At 45.0% G+C, this 17,638-nt stretch overlaps 2 protein-coding genes and 1 long non-coding RNA gene across 4 annotated transcripts in view; 1 reads left to right on the forward strand and 2 right to left on the reverse strand.

Annotated features, from left to right (window-relative positions):
- The window catches only part of KDM1A (lysine demethylase 1A), a 40,214-nt gene extending 34,274 nt beyond the window's left edge, over nucleotides 1-5,940 (reverse strand). For both annotated transcript variants that reach the window (XM_048326890.1, XM_048326889.1), the window contains exons 1-2: nucleotides 5,641-5,940; nucleotides 2,793-2,958 (exon numbers count right to left, since the gene is read on the reverse strand). In XM_048326890.1, coding sequence (XP_048182847.1) covers nucleotides 2,793-2,958; nucleotides 5,641-5,925 — 451 coding nt within the window. In that variant the 5' untranslated portion in view covers nucleotides 5,926-5,940. The remainder of the gene's footprint in view (nucleotides 1-2,792; nucleotides 2,959-5,640) is intronic.
- LOC125337322 lies at nucleotides 127-12,017 on the forward strand. The gene is made up of 3 exons (XR_007208015.1): nucleotides 127-139; nucleotides 3,063-3,068; nucleotides 11,942-12,017. It is a non-coding gene; the product is annotated as an uncharacterized LOC125337322 (long non-coding RNA).
- Nucleotides 9,012-17,638, reverse strand: part of ZMPSTE24 (zinc metallopeptidase STE24) — a 30,071-nt gene continuing 21,444 nt past the window's right edge. The window contains exons 9-10 of the mRNA XM_048326891.1: nucleotides 10,079-10,222; nucleotides 9,012-9,786 (exon numbers count right to left, since the gene is read on the reverse strand). Of these exons, the coding sequence (XP_048182848.1) occupies nucleotides 9,562-9,786; nucleotides 10,079-10,222 (369 nt within the window). The 3' untranslated portion in view covers nucleotides 9,012-9,561. The remainder of the gene's footprint in view (nucleotides 9,787-10,078; nucleotides 10,223-17,638) is intronic.

Here is a 17,638-nt window from a genome sequence, read left to right on the forward strand (position 1 = left end):
ATCTGCTCAAAGTCTCAACACAACAGAACAACAGACCATGAGCTGAAGAGCAATCAGGAAGAAGGTCCACAAAGGAATCTACTTCATATAATTATCCACTGTCTCAGAATTAAGAATAGCAGCGCACAAGTATCACAGAGTACTGAACTTATTTAGGAAAACAGACAAGTCAGATAAAATAAAGAGACAAAGCACCACTCAGTTTGACTATTCCCTTTATGTTAATCTTGATCATATTCAGTTCATTGGAAAACTGCACCTAAAAATATAGGATTACCACGAAGTAAGAATACTGACAATACTAAAAGCCCAGGAGCTAGTAAAGAAAATCTTCTGTAGTTCTAAACATGAAAATCTAATTTGGTGAGGAAAAACAAAACAAAGATCCTTAGAGGAAAAAAAAACACAAAAGAAGCAAGCTCTTTGATTCCAAAAGGGATACTGGCCAACAAGAACACAAATGTCATCACTCAGCACTGAAAGGGAGTTTGGAAACTTTTTGCTATTAGACAGTATTCCTCAACTAAAAAGAGAAGAAATACTCTAAGGAAATTATCTTAACCATTAAATACTGTCACACCTTTTAAAGCTGCTCTGCAATAGCATGCAGTATATCTTGTAAATCCAGACTGTAATAGCCAAAACACTCGGAATTCCCCACAGCTGAACACATTAATGGAACCTACTCAGAGAAGACCACCATTTTGCTGTCACCTGAAGTGTGACACTTAATAATCCCCTTCACTGTAAGCTTTCTGTGGGGACAGGCTAATGAAATACCAGACACTGGCACCAGGACATTTTTAAGTTGCATAATCAGGCTTTTCAATTTAAAAGCTGTAATGCGGCAGCTTTATGCCTCTACTGCAGTACCTCAATTTTTACAGGCTTAAAACACAGAAAGGAATTTTTTAAGGTCTGCAATGAGAATAAATCAACAGAAATACACAAGCTAACTAAAATTTTCCTAGATTTTCAGTATGCAATCCTACTCTAGTATTACTATCCAATTTAGTATTTCTTATTGAACACTTCAATTTTTCCTTCAAAGTGACAGAGAGAGAAAAAACCTCACTTATAAACACTACTTTTATATACAGCAGACTCCATGCCGCCTCCTCCTAAAGGGTAGCTGAATTAGAAGTTTCAATGCACTTTTAACAGCCAGCATAAGATGACCTGATGTTCTTGATGCCTATATTAATAAAGACAAAAATAGAGAGATCCACAAACATATATAGTCTCAGAAACCTTTCAAATTACAGCAAGATTAGCTATGGAATAACAACTTGAAATTTGTCTTCTTTCTACTTTACTGCTTCACGCATATCACAGAATTTCTAGGAATAGAGAAATTATACGATGACCCAAAATCTACTCATTTCTAGGCAGCTAGATACAGCCTGTTTGAAAATTGATTGTATTTAGATTGCTAAAAGATAGTGCTCGCAAAATAACTCTTTAACAGGCTGTTGTGTGTATAGAATAGCATGACTCATCACTGCTGATGTTCCATGTTTCTTCCTTCATGGGATAAAACCTGTTCCACTGTACTTCACTGATTATGCCTCCAGCTGATTTCAATAATCATTCTTAGAGGCACAAAATGGAATCTGAGAGAAATAAAAAATGCATTAATATTAGGTCTCAAGGATTAAACACAATGTGTAAGCTAAATTAAATAGTAAGCTTAAAATATCTGCTTAATTACACCTATTAAAATTCCATTTTTGCTACATCAGCTACAACTGGGGTGGCAGGATTTTTATCACGGCAAGTATTTCAGTCAAGCATATGAGCTATAGTATTCCTCTATCAAGGCAGGAGCCAACAGCTGTGACAAGGAGAGGTTACAATGGCAAATCCTAAGAGATAAAACACACCCATAGCTTTTAATACCTTTTCTGCAACTGAAGGTAGGTATCCCCAAGTTAACATCAGTGCTATGCCTACATTCTCAAACCTGCCAGCCAGAAATAAAACTAAGATAACTGAAGACTAAGTGACTCACATAAGTGATGAACCTGCAAAGATTCAACTACTAGATTTCAGCTCTTGTCTAAAACCAACTAGTAGACACGTTATCTCATTAAATCTCTTGACTCTGAACTTTGCAAAAGCATGACCTTCTATACAGCTGAGTGATACCCCACCAACAGATCTCACTAATGGTGGTAATTGTAAACACAATGGAGGTAAAGAATAGGGTACTGCTACTACTACATATTTCAAAAGCTGCCTCCTGAACAAGACTAACCAAAAAACTTCTCAATGTAAAGTGAAGCTCTGTCAAAGGTAATAAGGAAAGCACTAAAATTTAAGCAAACCATATCCAACCAGAACTTAAGATTAGAGTCATAGTTTAAAGCCACAGGAATCACAGTAGATTAATCTGTTCTTCTGCATAACAAACCCCCCATAAACCCAACCTCTTCTTTCTCCAAGGAATAAGTGAATGTTCGTACACAAGCAGGTGTGGCAGCAGAGAGCCAGAGAGGCTATTCTGGTCAATAAGCTTCCAAAGACAAGTCAATAAGGATCATGAGAATATAGCACAAGAGGTTTGGCTTCATTTGGAATTAGATTAATGCATATTCCTATCTTTACCGGGCTGTTCTGTGTTTCCCCCCCACCTTCCACACACGGGGCCACCAAATAAAACACTGTGGAACAATTATTCAAAATCAGATTGAAACCAGACATGGGATTCATGATGCCACACCCGGCCCTACCTAATTTCTGTTAACAAACCAGGTAAATAGTGTCAGAGGAGAAGGTCTCTCTTCACTCACCAGACGGTTCCTCTGGCTCACTTTCATTCTCTTCTTCTGCAGGAGCCGGTGGAGGTGGTGGGGGTAGTTTTTTCTCTTTCTCAGCTTTAGCATTTCTCTCTTCTTCAGAGTAATACTCATCTTCTGACAGGTTTGCAAGACTCTCATCCATCTCTCTATACTCCACCTGTAAAAAGCACAACAGAACATAAACACACTGAAAATGTCTGTAAGTCATGCTACTAACATTAATGTTGCAAGTAACAAAATTGCTTACAGTTTAAAGAAAAGGCTTGAGTTACCTTATGCTGAGTCTTACCACAGATACCATGTTATAAAATGCAACAAAGCTTAACAAGTTCCAAATGCTTTTGCCTCAACCTAAAAAAAAAAAAATCTTCAGCACCCTATAGTAGGAACTTTCTACTCACATCAAGCCCAGTTTATGTGTATTTGTTATATTATCATTTAACCTCTCCGGTTTTCTTCCCTTCCTTCCCTGCCAAACTCAGGGATAACCAGCAGCCTGTATGTCCACTCCATATGTTCAAACTTGAATTTCATCAGCTAAGCACAGATAACCAGAAGTATACACAAGATTTCCTGTGGAAATCCCACCTGTGTCCTGTATGGTCTCCTGCTTACTGGGAATCTTGCGCTGGTACAGAGGCTCACGGCTGCTTCCTCTCCAGAATGGTCAACACAAGAAACATCCCTTTCCCTCATCCTCCCCCAATCTTTATTGCCATATATGTTTTGTTCTGTTCTCCAGTAAAAATAAATAAAATTACCAGCCAAACCCACACCCGACTCCAATTTAAAGGAACATGGAAACCCCAAGAACTAGCCTGGAAGGGCTGCATCTCATACTGCTTAGCCAATCAAGCTTTAATCCAAAGTAAGAAAGCTTTGTACACTGGTGTTGAATTTCCCCACTGATTGGAAAGGAAAAAAGCACTTCTCAATATGCAGCCATGGGAAAAATAAAAAGAAAGCAGCTAGTGACCCTCCCACATCCGACAGGTCAGCTTCCCCCAGGAAATGACAAAAACAGCTCTGGATTTCTCACCAAAAGAACAAAAAATCTTTCACAGTCGAAGTTCAGTCACTAAGAAGGGGCAATAATGGGCACAATTCAAAGTAGCTTTGGGAAGCCCGCGTACAGGAAACCCTGGATTCTTCAAGACATTAACATACTCCATGATCTGCTATCTTTTAAATATTTACATTCCACAGTGTCCAGCATATTCAGTTTTTCACACTGTTGCGCCTCCAGGACCTTCTGTGAACTCCCACTCTGAAGCAAGTTAACAGTGACCACTCAGCACATCCATAGATTACCACAGGTATTTGAAGCCACACACACACTACTTCTGTCCAAAGGCCCTCTGAAGTCTCCCATTCCCTTTGAGCTGCCACAATTTTCAAAGAACAATCAAGTCCAATAAAAAACCCTAAGCTTTTCCCTAGATTTATTTTCAACCTAGATACCCTCCAAAACTAAGTTCACACCACACAAATTCATGGGAAGGTCTCATGCTGGCCTGAATGCTCAAGGGGACAGATGGTGCACAAGAGACGAATGCCCTTTGCAGATAGATACCGTCAGTGCAAAGAAACATCACCAACACACAATCCACATAGAGCACTAATTCCTACTTGTTAACAGGCCACTATAAAGCAGGAATGCTGCCTCTGAAGATTACAGAATGGTCTGGACTAGAAGGGACATTCAAACCCATCTCACTCCACCCACCCTGCTATGGGCAGGGACACCTTTCACTAGACCAGGTTGCTCCAAGCCCTGTCCAACGTGTCCATGAACACTTCCAGGGATGAGGCAGTCACAGCTTCTCTGAGCAACATGTCCAAGGGCCTCAACACCCTCATTGTAAAAAATGCCTTATGTCCAGTCTACATCTACCTTATTTTGATTTACAAGATGCACCACTGACCTACCCAACAGGTCCTGCGTGCGAAGGACCAGTCCAGTTATCACATCATACAACAGCTCTGAAGAGCCACATTCAATGCTACAAGACAGAACAGTTCCAAAAAGTAATTTTAGCTTCCATGTCAAACACCCCAACCCCGGGCACAGCCAAGATCTTCAATATCTTCTGAAACAAGGTTCCAAGAAAAAGTTTCACGTAAAAAGGGTAATATTCTCATATATTCAGAACAACAGATAAAAATTACATACTACAGACCCAAACTGTTGGAGACCCTTTACAGCCTTCATATTTCACTGCTAAATCTCACCCTTACACAGCCTTGACTTAGCTCTCCAGTGCCAATGGAGGGAAGGTGAGGAACGCTGGACTGGGTGTGGCCATCACCTTCACAGTCGTGCAAAACCAGCATCATCCCATGTACATGAGCCTCGAGAGGCTGCATCCATATATCATAGTAACAGACGAATTTGCTGATAAAATGTAAGCTCATGAGCGCTCCAATACACTGCCATGGATTTGGAGTGTTTTTACTGCTCGGTAACGGGTCAGGAACCGCGAAATTCCTGAACAGCTGCAAACACCTCTCCTTTATGACAGGACACGAGTCCTCCCCAGAGCCCGCGAAGGTGAGCTAGGACAACAGGGAATCTTGATCTTAACCTTAAGACAATGTGGCTTCCTGGGCGCCCGCGTGTTCGTCCTTTGCACTCACGACACCGCAGCCCCCGCTCCCAGGCATACTCCCCGCCCCCTTCGGCACGGCCCGATCCCATGCTGAGCCCCAAGCCCCGGCAGGGCCGGGGCCCGGGACGCCCTGAGGAAGAGCTGGCCCGAACAGGGCCGGGGCCTGCCGATTCGAGCACGTCGCGCACGAGGCGCCAGCGGGGCCCGCAACCAGACCGTCCCACACCTACTTTGGCTCGCTTGCGGCGGCTGGTCCTGCGGCCCTCGGGGGTCTCGGCGATGCCGGTGGTTTCGGCGCCGGGCGCAGGGGTGGCCCCGGCAGCCGACGGCTCGGACACACCGCCCGGAGGCGAGGCCCGCGGCGGCTCCTTCTTGCGGGGCGTGCGCTCCGAAGCCCCGCCGCTATCCGAAGAGGAGCCCAGGGCCCCGGCGGCGGCGGGCGGGGGCACCGGCGCCTCTGGCCCGGCCTCGCCGCCCGCCGCCGCCTCCGCGCCCTTCTTGCCGCCCGCCAGCATCGCCCCGGCCGCACAAAGGAACCGCCCGAGGGGCTGCGGCCCCAGCTCTGACGTCACATCCGTGCCGCCGCGCGCGCGCACCGAGGCGCTCGTGCCGGCTCTGCCGGGCAGCCCCGGAGGCAGCAGGGGGCGCTGCACGGCGGCGGGCGGGTCCTGAGCGCGCAGCGCCGCCTGGAGCTCGTGGATCGTCCTTGTGCCCGCGCCCGACCCGCGGAGCCGCCACCGGTTCCGACCCCGCGGCCCTCGCTCGCCTCCATCGGACCCTGAGCGAGCACATGCCTCGCACATCGCTCGCGGCCATCACAAGCGGACTCCGCACACACAGCTTTCCTACTGATCCCCAGCCTGCACACCTGACCCACGTACACAGCAGCAGGACCTGCTGGAAACTGAGAGCAGTAAGGAGCCCTGTGGCCATAACAGTCCTGCGTGAACAAATGGAGGCCCTTGAAACGCGTTGAAAGGGAGACGTTTATGCCTATTTCATCACAGAATGGTTTGGATTGGAAGGGACCTTAAAGCTCATCTTAAAGCATGGGCAAGGACACCTTCCACTATCCCAGGTTGCTCCAAGCCTGTCCAACCTGGCCTTGGACACTTTCAGGGATGGGCAGTCACAGCTTCTCTGGGGCAACCTGTGCCCGTTGTTCCTCAGTAAAGAATTTCTTTATAATATCTGATCTAAATCTACCTTCCTTCAGCTTAAAGCCATCCCTCCCTGTCCTGTCATTCCAGGCTCTTGTCAAAAGTCCCTCTCAGCTCTCTTGGAGCCCCTTTAGGCCCTGGAAAGGGCTCTAAGGTCTCCCTGGAGCCTTCCCTTCTTCAGGTGAACACACCCAGCTCTCCAGGCCTGTCTCCAGAGCAGAGGGGCTCCAGCACTTGGAACATCTCTGTGGCCTCCTTTAGACTCATTCCAACAGGCCTATGTCGCTCTTATATTGGGGATGCCAGAGCTGGATGCAGCTCTGCAGATGGGGTCTCATCCTAGTGGAGCCAAAGGGCTAGAATCCCCTCCCTTGTCCTGCCCATGCTGCTGGGGATCAGCCCAGGGCCCTTGGATCTCTGGGCTGCCAGCACACATTACCAAGACACATCAAGCTTCATTTTCACAAACGATTCAATTTTAGTCCTTCTGTCACCTTTCAAGGTCTGGGACTTTTCCTCAGCATGTCTTCTTCCCAGGTTTCTACTTAGACCAGCAGAAAAAGCTGGTAAGGTAGGAAATAGGAAGTTGAAGCTCCAGCCTTTGGATAGGACACAAATGATCAATGCCCAGCAGTCCCACAGATGCCTGGGAGGAGCATACTGCCAGACATGTTCTGCTCTGGGTTCCCTTGTCTTGAGTATCTGAAGAGTATTTGCTAAAGGTAATAGAAAATTATATGCACACTTGCTAATTTTCTTGCCTCTCTCCTTAAAACTGGTCATTAGCAGACCTACTTCGGCTTGAAGCTGGTACTGGCTTATCACATGGCTGTATAGACACTGTAAGAGTATTCAGGTACCTGGGAAGGCAGAAGTTGCGCAGGAAGACTTAGGGGTAATTTTGACCGTTCTTAGGGAGACAGGAAGCAACTACAGGATGTAGAAGGTCTGCAAGATGTAGCTGATGCACTCCAGATGGCCAGTAGTAATGTGGGCAGGTAAAAGGTCAGCAGCATGCTCTGACAAATAACTGCAGTGCTGAGAAGCAACTGGAGCAGAATGGAACCAACTCTGAAACCTTGTTCAGTAGTTATATATGAAATCCAGCTAGAAGAACTGCAGAGATAACTAAACAGTGATAGGGGAGAAAAGGAAGTAACAGGCAATTGCTGTAAGAACACTATCTTTGCCTGTAAGCTAAGTATTTTAAGTATTTCATGCTTCCATAGAAACTAGCATTTCCTTCATCTTCCCACTTTAATCTCCTTTTGTTTGCATTTACCCAAATTTCTGAAATGGCCAGAAAATTCTTTTTTGCATACAATTTTTATCTAACGGATGAGACAAATGGTTTTCTCAAAGCACACATAACATGTTTTCCATAGCTTTACACCAGCCAATGTCTCATTCAAAACTTGACACATTTATCCTTCTGAATTGACAGATTTAAGTTAATGCTTTTATTTTTGAGGGCCTTTTATTAAATACAGTTAACATGACAAATATAGGCTCTCCATGTTTGTAAAAGTGTCTCCTAAATCCGTATCTATACTTTAGCTCCATATTTGCTGGGGTATAAACACAATTAGAATAAGGCGCACAAAGGGCTTTCAAGCAACATCTTGTTTCACCCAAGACATCATTGTGCCCATCATCTTATAAGGCATTTTTCCCTATGATCAGAAAAACAAATGTAAGCTAACAATAAAACATATGAGAGTATTCTGACATGTGAAACAATGACAATTTGCTTCAATGACTTCTCTCTTTGTACAGAGCTGAGCAGAACTTTTTCATTTACTGCAGATAGGAAATCTGATTTTTATATGGAGTATGTGTATTCAGGCTGGTTCAAAACATTTGTATGCACATGAAAACTTATACTTTACTTTTAATTTTACTTCAACAAAAGTAAATATAATCCCATTTTTCATCAGAAAGTCTGAGATAATCAATGCCGAAGCCATTTCCACATTTACCCATTTTGTTCTTTAGTAACTGATGTGGGCAAACTGTTTCCTGGGCTTTTCATATGTAAGAATTTTTATATATAAGAACAGTGATGAAGAATACTACTATTTCAGCTGGATTCATATTAATGAAAAACCCTCAATGGAATGGAGGATAAGCCCCCTCAGAATGAAAGCATGGCTCTGATACACTGGCTGAGCAACTGGACATTTCCATATACACAAAAAATCTAGGCAAAGTACAACAGAAATGGAGGAACTGAGATGTGGAAAAAAGGAGAACAAGAGAGAATTAGCAATTTTCTCAAACACGTGGGTCCAGTCCTGATTCCCTGTAACATCCTTCCCACACCCCCAGCAGCACCATGGGCAATAGGAGCCCACTATAATGCTACTAAATACCACCTAGTGCTCATTTTCAAGGAAGACATGGTACATTTCCTCAGCTATAATTCATCCTTCTTCCCACACTTCAGAAAAAGAGGGTTTTATTAAGTAGCATTTTTCATTATGACAGACATGAATGCAGGAGAAAAGCCTGCAGCTGCATTCAGCTTTTTAAAACACACTGGCAAGTACAACTATCATTACACAGGAAATCAAGTCACCCAAAGCCTCTTCACTGTGAAGAGGGTGAGACTGGGAAGGTTCACAGAATGCTGAGAATAGAAAAAGGACCAAAAGCAATGTTCAAGGCATACATAAACTGAAGTAAAAGGTGCTTTGAAGTCTATACTTGTTTTTGTCCCTTTAAAAGTCTATACTATGATATGGAAATAAAAGTCAGTGTGTGGGTGGGGGGGAAGGTCTTCACCCAGCACTTTTTCTAAATTAAGTTCCACGGTTTTGTTTTTGTTAAAAATAAGTCATTTATAATTTAATACCTGTTTCAGGATACTCAGATCTGTGGTGCTGTTAACAGTGCACTAATTTGCATTATCCATTTAAAAAAAACTAAAAAGCCGCTCTGAACTTTGCTTCTGAGATGGAAGCACTGTCTCTGAACCAGCAATCATTGCTGTCACTCTTGCTTTGCATCTTTCAAGGCCTGAAGTCTTTCTAAAAGGGGTGGGTGGGAGTAATGCCACATTGAAAAGATCCAGTCAGAAACAGGGAATCCTAAATTATCTTTGTTTAGCTTGATCAAAGCAGAATATAGGTCTTTAGCCTTCCCAAGTTCCTTGGCAAATGCATCTGCTTGAAACTCAAATCGTCGGCTTAATACAGTCAAACAAAATGAGAGAACCTGTGGAGAGAAATGTATTAAAAATTATTTTAAAATTCAGCTATCTGCAAATCCCTTCAGTGCCAGTAAATACCACCATATCTAGTTTCCCACATCCCACACATCACTGTAGCTGCAGACTGATCTCACTAAGCTTTATCCAAGCCATACCTCAAACTGGGAGTCCTACCCAACATGCAGCACTAAGCCAGATTATCAAAATGAGGCACCCAATACAGCCCCTAGAAACTTCAAACTTCCCCTGACAAAACAGAATCATTACTTAAATAGGATGATACTTCAGTGTCATTACCTCATTGTAAGGTGAAAAAATGAACTGGAAAATAATCATCAAGCCTATCAGGGTAGGTTGGGTGTCATAGAAACCAAATGCAGCAAAGAGTTCTTTCTGACCAATTAGCACAGCAAACAAGAAGAAGCAAAGGAAGGAATTCATCTAGAGAAAAGAAAAAACATTCTTAATTAAGATAAGTCATTACATAACCTCACATTACAGATTTGCACAGGGATGCCACTGTAAAAAAACAAGTAGATTACTTTTGAACTAATATACAGAGAGGAACAAACAGCTGGTCTTTACCTGCTTCTGAAACGCAACAGTAAAAGAACCACTATTTTCTGTCAGTGAGCAAAAAAAAAAGTAATGAAGGGAAATGAAAAAGCAAGAAGAGAAGCAAGGAGGAAGAACAGGGTAGAACCCATTTCCTTGGAATTAAGCATAGGTTCTAAAAAGTTTAAAGCCAAACAAAATGTGTCTGTGCTGTGTTGTACTTCTATTCCTGGAAACAATCTATGCTTCCATCTAAGCTGTGCAGCACTGTGTACAAGCACCGTGCTTGCCTGGCTTTTCAGAGCCAAGAGGCAGGACCATGCCTTACCAAGTTTTCTAGAGGGGGCGATTAGTACCTTTTCAAGCTAACTGGTTGTTTGGTCTTTTTAGAGTAATATGGAAGGTGCCAGAATACTGTTTGTTATTGAAACACACAGAACAGAAAAGAAGGATGGCTGTGATAGCAAACAACCAACAGAAAAAGTGTAAGATTTTGCAGAAGAATTTGTGAAAATTTCTGAAGTTGAGGATAAAGTCTATCACAGCAAAACAGTAATATCTAGAAAATGTATCCAAAGACAAATTACATGAGCTAAGTGGCAAAAACAGTGTACTAGTTACTAGCTAGCAGGGATCAATGCTAATACAAGAAATTGGGAAGTAATTGCCTTAAAGCAAAAAGCAGAAAGGGCCTCACTGAAACATTCAGCTGCACAGGTAAGAAAAAGCCAGTATGGAAGCAGTTTCCTTAACAGGAGCTTAACAGTGATGTTTACAGCCTGAAAAGCTTGTGAATAGCCTTTGAAAAAGAACAGAACAGCATTCCTGGAACAGTGCACACATCTCAAGAAAGACATGATTTACTAAGCAAGCTCACAGATGACACAAAACTGGGAGGAGCTGTTGACTCCATGGAAGCCAGGGAGGCCCTGCAGAGAGACCTCAACCAATGAGAGGGCTGGGCAATCACCAGCCATGTGAAGTTCAACAAGGCAAAGTGCCGGATTCTGCACATGGGATGGGGCAACCCTGGATGTACGGACAGAGTGGGGAATGAGATGGAAAGCAGCACCAAGGAAAGGGACCTGGAGGTCCTGGCTGATGGCCAGCTGGATCTGCAGTGCCCTAGCAGCCTGGGAGACATCAGGGACAGCACTGCAGGCTGGGCCAGGAAGGGGATTGTCCTGCTCTGCTCTGGGCTGAGCAGCCTCAGCTTGAATATTGTGAGCAGATTTGGTCACCACAATATAAGAAAGACATTAAACTATTAGAGACCATCCAAAGGAAGGCAACAAAGATGTTGATGGGCCTTGAGGGGAAGCTGTATGAGGAGCAACTGAGGCCACGTGGTCTGTTCAGCCTGGAGAAGAGGAGAGTAAGGGGAAGACTTCTTGCAGTTACAACTTCCTTGAGAGAGGAAGAGGAGGGGCACACTGATCTCTCCTCTGTGGTGACCAGTGACAGGACCCGAGGGAATGGCCTGAAGTTGTATCAGGGGAGGTTTAGATTAGATAATAGAAAAAGGTTCTTCATCCAGAGAGTGGAAGGGCACTGGAATGAGCTCCCTTGAGAAGTGATCACAGCACTATGCCTGACAGAATTCAGAAAGCATTTAGACAATGCTCTCAGCCACATGGTGTGGCTCTTGGGGATAGTCCTGTGCAGGGCAGGGAGATGGACTTGTGAGATCCCTTCCAAATCAGGATATTCTGTGGTTCTATGATGAAATTACAGAAGGTATGCAGGAGGGCAGCTCAGACAAACAAAACAGAAAAGGCTGAGAACTTGGAGAAAAGAAGCATGAGTGATACCTAGAACAACACAGATCTGTAACAAAGCAATTACATATTTCTACAGAGATTGCTTCATTGTTCACCCCCATTTGGGCATGCACCAAAATCAGAACAATGAAGTTATTCACCAATGTACAAGGTAAGAGAATAAAATATAAGTAAGTACAAATACCCTCCTATATCAGATTTCCTAATCCTCAGTCACATTTCTTGTCAGCTCTTAAAGGAATGAGGATGACAGATGCTCTCAGACACATGCTGCAAAGCTTTCTCAGAGGTAATAACAAAAACCTATGCAGGCTGGGAGTCGGGATGCATCCAGTCCTAGCCTAGCACAGGGATGGAAACAGACCATCAGAAAAGGCTGTGAGATTAAATAAGTGTTAAAAAGCAAGATATATGTGTCTCAACTTGCCTTGGTTCCAGCCAGGACAGGATCAATTTTTGCAGTAGCCAGGAAGGGCCATGGCCAGGACATGGAGGTTATTCTGTACCACCTCACGTCATTGCTGGGGGGCAGGGAGGCTCTTCCAAGGAGAAGGGGTTCCTTCCAGTTGAGAAAACTTGGCAATGGGAGCCACCTGTTACTGTCTATTACCAGAGTTATTTTTTCCCATGTAATTTCTTTCCTCGTACCCTCTGTCATCAGTATTGTTGTTACTGTTCATTTTCTTATCTCACTGCTGTTTCCAGTAAATTGTCCTTATCTCAACCTGTGATCTTTGCCTTTTGTGCCTCCAATTCTCCTCTCCATTCCACCACAGCAGGGAGGGGAAGGGGAAAAGTGGGGGAGCAAGAGAGTAGTTTTGAAGTCTTGGAGGCACTGAATTGGGGAGCAACATTCCTAAACCACCACAGCCTTATTTAGTGCCTGTGTGGCATGAAGGGTTGACATAAGAACAGATCTACCCAGACCGAGTTGGAAACACATTTGAATTAAAGATTCGCTGTATTAGGTAAGGAGCCACTGATCACAATGTTGCTTGGTCTGTTCATGTGAGTGTGGTCCTAACCCTGTATGTATTCCCCTTAATGCACCATGTGCTCCTCGTGATGATTATTTTTTAGTGAGGGGAGAGGGATCAGCATTGCTCTGTTGATGTACTGTGTGATATCAGTTTATGACATGATAGATACCATCAAGGGCATCAAGAGATTTGGGATGTGTATTCAGTGTTTCTCTCCTACCCTTACCTCAGGTGCTGCTTTTGAGAGGCCATTAATAAGGGTACTGAGCCTGTGGGGCAAGCAGAGGATGATTTTCCCCAGCTTTCCAGCCCCTTTTTGTCCTTCAGGCCTTTTAAAACACCATTTGAGAATTCTGAAGTCCCCTTGGATGTTAGGAAAAGCATGCTCTGGCTGATAAATCTGCCAGGCGTCTTCAGTACGGTCCACACCACGTTCAAGAGTTGGGACGGAGTTTTCTAGGAAGGTTATTCAGAGGTCTGCCCAAAGCATGGACAGTCATGAGTAGCACAGAATATGGGGGAAAATGAGCCAGTTTTGGGGGAAATTCTCTGCTCCAGTGGTTTGGGAGTTCTCCCCTGAACAACTACAGGACCCTGATAAAGTGACAGAACAATTGCAAAGCAAAGCTGCAGCAACTCCTGAGAGGAGCAACTTATTGCAGTATGCTGGGTCCTGGCTACTATTTATCAGACACTGCTCATCACTAGACAGCACCCTCAGAGGGAGGAGGAGGAAAGCAGAGCAACAGCCACTGTGGCCACTCAAACTGCAGCTGAACCGGAAGAACACCCCGTGCCAGTAGCAGTCATCTCTATACAGAAGAAGAAATACAAGACCAAATCAGTTTGCCTAGTGAGGGATGAAGAGAAAGCAGGGCCCTCAAAACAGGAAGGAGAGGCAAAGCCAGAGATAATCCCTATACCTGGGTGAGCTGCAAGATACATAAAAAAGATTTTAGCCACTGGTTGTGTGAGCCCCTCGTGGCCCAGCTCCTCCAGTGCTGGAATATCACAGCCCATGATGTGAAACTAGAGGGTAGTGAAGCCCAGCAACTGACATCCCTGTCCCAGGATGAGGGAAAGGTACCCCTTCTAGGATGATCTATTAGTGCACCAAGGCAAGTGGAATACCATAGACAAAGGTTTCCAGTATCTGAGAGCTGTGCTGGAGGTACTCTATAAGGCTTTAAGTAACAAGCAGTCCCCTGTAGATCCAGATGAGGTCCAGTGTACACAATCCACGGAGTGGAAGTTTTTAGGGAGCATGCCATCGCCGTATGCCAACTCATTGACTTGGATGTCAATGAAAGAAGGAGAACAAAACAGTGCTTCACATGACTACTTGACTCTGGCAATATGATGATCTTTTTCCTCCCTACCAATCTTTCTTGGCTGCGGAAAGACTGTCCAAGACTTCAAACAGACTTGAACGACTTGAGCAAGTTAAAGAGGAAATGTCCCATGTCCCACCAGCACGGACCAGAGTCTCTGCTATTGGGAGCAGCTGCCCCCTCTGCTCAAGAGAGAGGGTACACACCACGAGGAAAGCTGTGGTTTTACCTGTGTGACAATGGAGACGACACAAAGTGGGATGGAAAACCCACCTGTGCCCTAGCAGCAAGAGTACGTGAGTTGAGAGGTAGAACAACCACTGCAGGAAATTCTACAAGGATAAAAGCTGCTCCAGCTTCCAGTGGGAAGCTCCTCAGACAAAACAGAATAGCTGATGTTACTTCCAATCCTCTTGAAGGGACCTCCAGTTCATATTTACAAGAGGTGACCAATGAGTACTATGACCAAGATTAAAAGGGCCCTGGCTCCAGCCAGGTGGAGGAAAGGGACAATCGGATCTACTGGACTGTCTGGATCCAATGGCCTGGCACATCAGACCCGAAAGAGTACAAGGCTTTAGTTGACACCAGGGCATCTTGATGCCATCAAGATACCTAGGGGCAGAATCTGTCTCTCTTTCTGGGGTGACAGGGGGATCCCAACAGCTGAAGTGTGCCTAACTGGGAATGAATGGCAAAATCCCCCCATTGTGACTGGTTCAGAGATCCTGTTCATCCTGGGCAAAAATGACCTCAGGAGATGGTATTTCCAGGACCCAGAAGGGCGTCATTGGCCTTTCAGGATAACTGCTGTACAGACAGAGGAAATTTGACAGATGAATCCCTTGCCTGATCTCTCACAGGACCTTTTTGCTGTGGGACTGCTGAGCGTCAAAGAACAACAGCTACCAATCGCTACCACAACAGTGCATCGTCGATAATACTGCACCAACTGGGACTCCATGCCGCCGTCCATGAGACGATTCATGGAGAGCCAGAGACTTCTCATCAAGACTCGTTCATCCTTCAGTAGCCCCATGTGGCTTGTGCATAAGTCCATCAGAGAGTGGAGACTGACAGTGGACTATCGTGGCCTGAACGAAGTCATGCCACCACTGAGTGCTGCTGTGCCAGACATGCTGGAACTTCAGTATGAGCTGGAGTCCAGGGCAGCAGAGTGGTGCCACCATCAAAATTGCTAATGTGCTCTTCTCCATTCCTCTGGCAGCAGAGTGCAGGCCACAGTTTGCTTTCACCTGGAGGGGTGTCCAGTACTGGAACTGCCTGCCCCAAGGGAGGAAACACAGCCCAACTATTTGCCATGGACTGATCTAGACTGGGAAGGGTTGGATCTGAACTAGCAACATAAGGGTGAGTCATTTCTGGCTTGGTGGGCCCAAGATGCCTCAGATCATCAGGGAAGAGATGAAACATACAGGTAGGCTTGTGATCAAGGAGTGGACTTAACCATGGACACCATCTCCCAGGTTATTTATAGCTGTGAAACATGCTGTGATCAAGAAGGGCCCAAAGGGTAAAGCCTCTGTGGTCTGGGTGTCAATGGTCGAAATATCAATCTGGGGAGGCCTGGCAGATCGATTACATCACACTCCCACAGAGCCTCCGAGGCAAGTGCTATGTGCTGACAATGGCAGGAACAACCCCTGGACGGCTGGAGAAGCACCCTGTGCCTCACGGCACTGCCCAGAACACCAACCTGGGCCTTGAAAAGCAAGTCCTGTGGTGGCATGGCACCCCAGAAAGAATTGAGTCAGACAACGGGACTCATTTCAAAAGCAGCCTCATAGACACCTGGGTCGGAGAGCACAGGATTGAGTGGGTGTATCACATTCCCTATCAGGTACCAGTCTCTGGGAAAACTGAACAGTACAATGGACTGTTAGAAATCACACTGAAAGCAAGGGGTGGTGGGACCTGCAAACATTGGGATCTACATTTAGCGAAGACCATCTGGTTAGTTAACCCCAGAGGCTCTACCAATTGAGCTGGCCCTGCTCAATAGCCTACATAGCATAGATGGGGATAAAGTCTCTTGGTGCATATTAGAAATGTGTTAGGGAAGACAGTTTGCATTAGTTCTGCATCAAGCAAAGGCAAACCCATCTGTGAGACTGTTTTTGCTCAGTGACCTGGATGCACTTGGTGGGTAATGCAAAAGGATGCTATGCAGGGCCAGGAGTTAGACTTGGTGATCATTGTGCGTCCCTTCCAACTTGGCTTATTCTGTGATTCTGTGAAACATGATGTGTACCTCAAGGGGATTTGATTTTTGGGTGAACAGTCTATAATGTTGAATTATACAATACTGTTTGCTCAATGACACTGCCACTGTGTGCCATAACTACCATGACCAATGAGTATGGAGTACGTCGGATACACAAGCCGTGAGCTCCTGACGCAGCTTGCAACCAGCCAACAGCACACCAGCCCTCCTGTCCTGGAAGACATCTAGGACCGATAGAACCCACAGCCATGGACTAAATGAACTCAACAGACACCTTGGAGGTACAGTCACCAACTATGGAAATGATAGCTGCACTTGTGTGTGTATATATCCACACACATATATCTAAGTATATATATAGTTGGAAGGTGTAGGATCTGGGCATGTCATAGACGATACCGAATAAGGGGGGGGCTAATGCCCTGGTTCTGGCCAAGACAGAGTTAATTTTTGCAGTACACATGAGGGGCCATGGCCAGGACAAGGAGGTTATTCTATACCACCTCCCATCATTGCTGGAGACAGGGAGAGGAAAGGCTTTCCCAGGGAGAAGGGGTTTCTACCAGTTGAGAAAACATGGCAGAGGGAGCTGTCCAGTATTGTCTACTGTACAGTTGTTTTTTTCTGTACGAATCCTTTATTTTCTTGCACCCACTGTCATCAGTATTGTTGCTGTTACTGTTTGTTTTCTTATCGCATTGCTGCTCTTATCTCAACCAGTGAGTGATCTTTGCATTTTATGCCTCCAATTCTCCTCTTCAATCTGCGACAGAGAGGAGGGGAAGGGGAAAAGTGGGGGAGTGAGAGAGTGGTTTTGGAAGTCTTGGTGGGGGCACTGAATTGGGGAGTACCATTCCTAAACCATGACACAACTTCAGAAGGCTGCTCAGATGAATTAAAACGGCAGTAGACATGCTTTCTGAGATGCTTATTACCAACCAGATGAAGCAAGGGAGGGAACAGAA

The sequence above is a fragment of the Corvus hawaiiensis genome, chromosome 23, assembly GCF_020740725.1.
Source record: "Corvus hawaiiensis isolate bCorHaw1 chromosome 23, bCorHaw1.pri.cur, whole genome shotgun sequence".
NCBI classification, from domain to species: domain Eukaryota; kingdom Metazoa; phylum Chordata; class Aves; order Passeriformes; family Corvidae; genus Corvus; species Corvus hawaiiensis.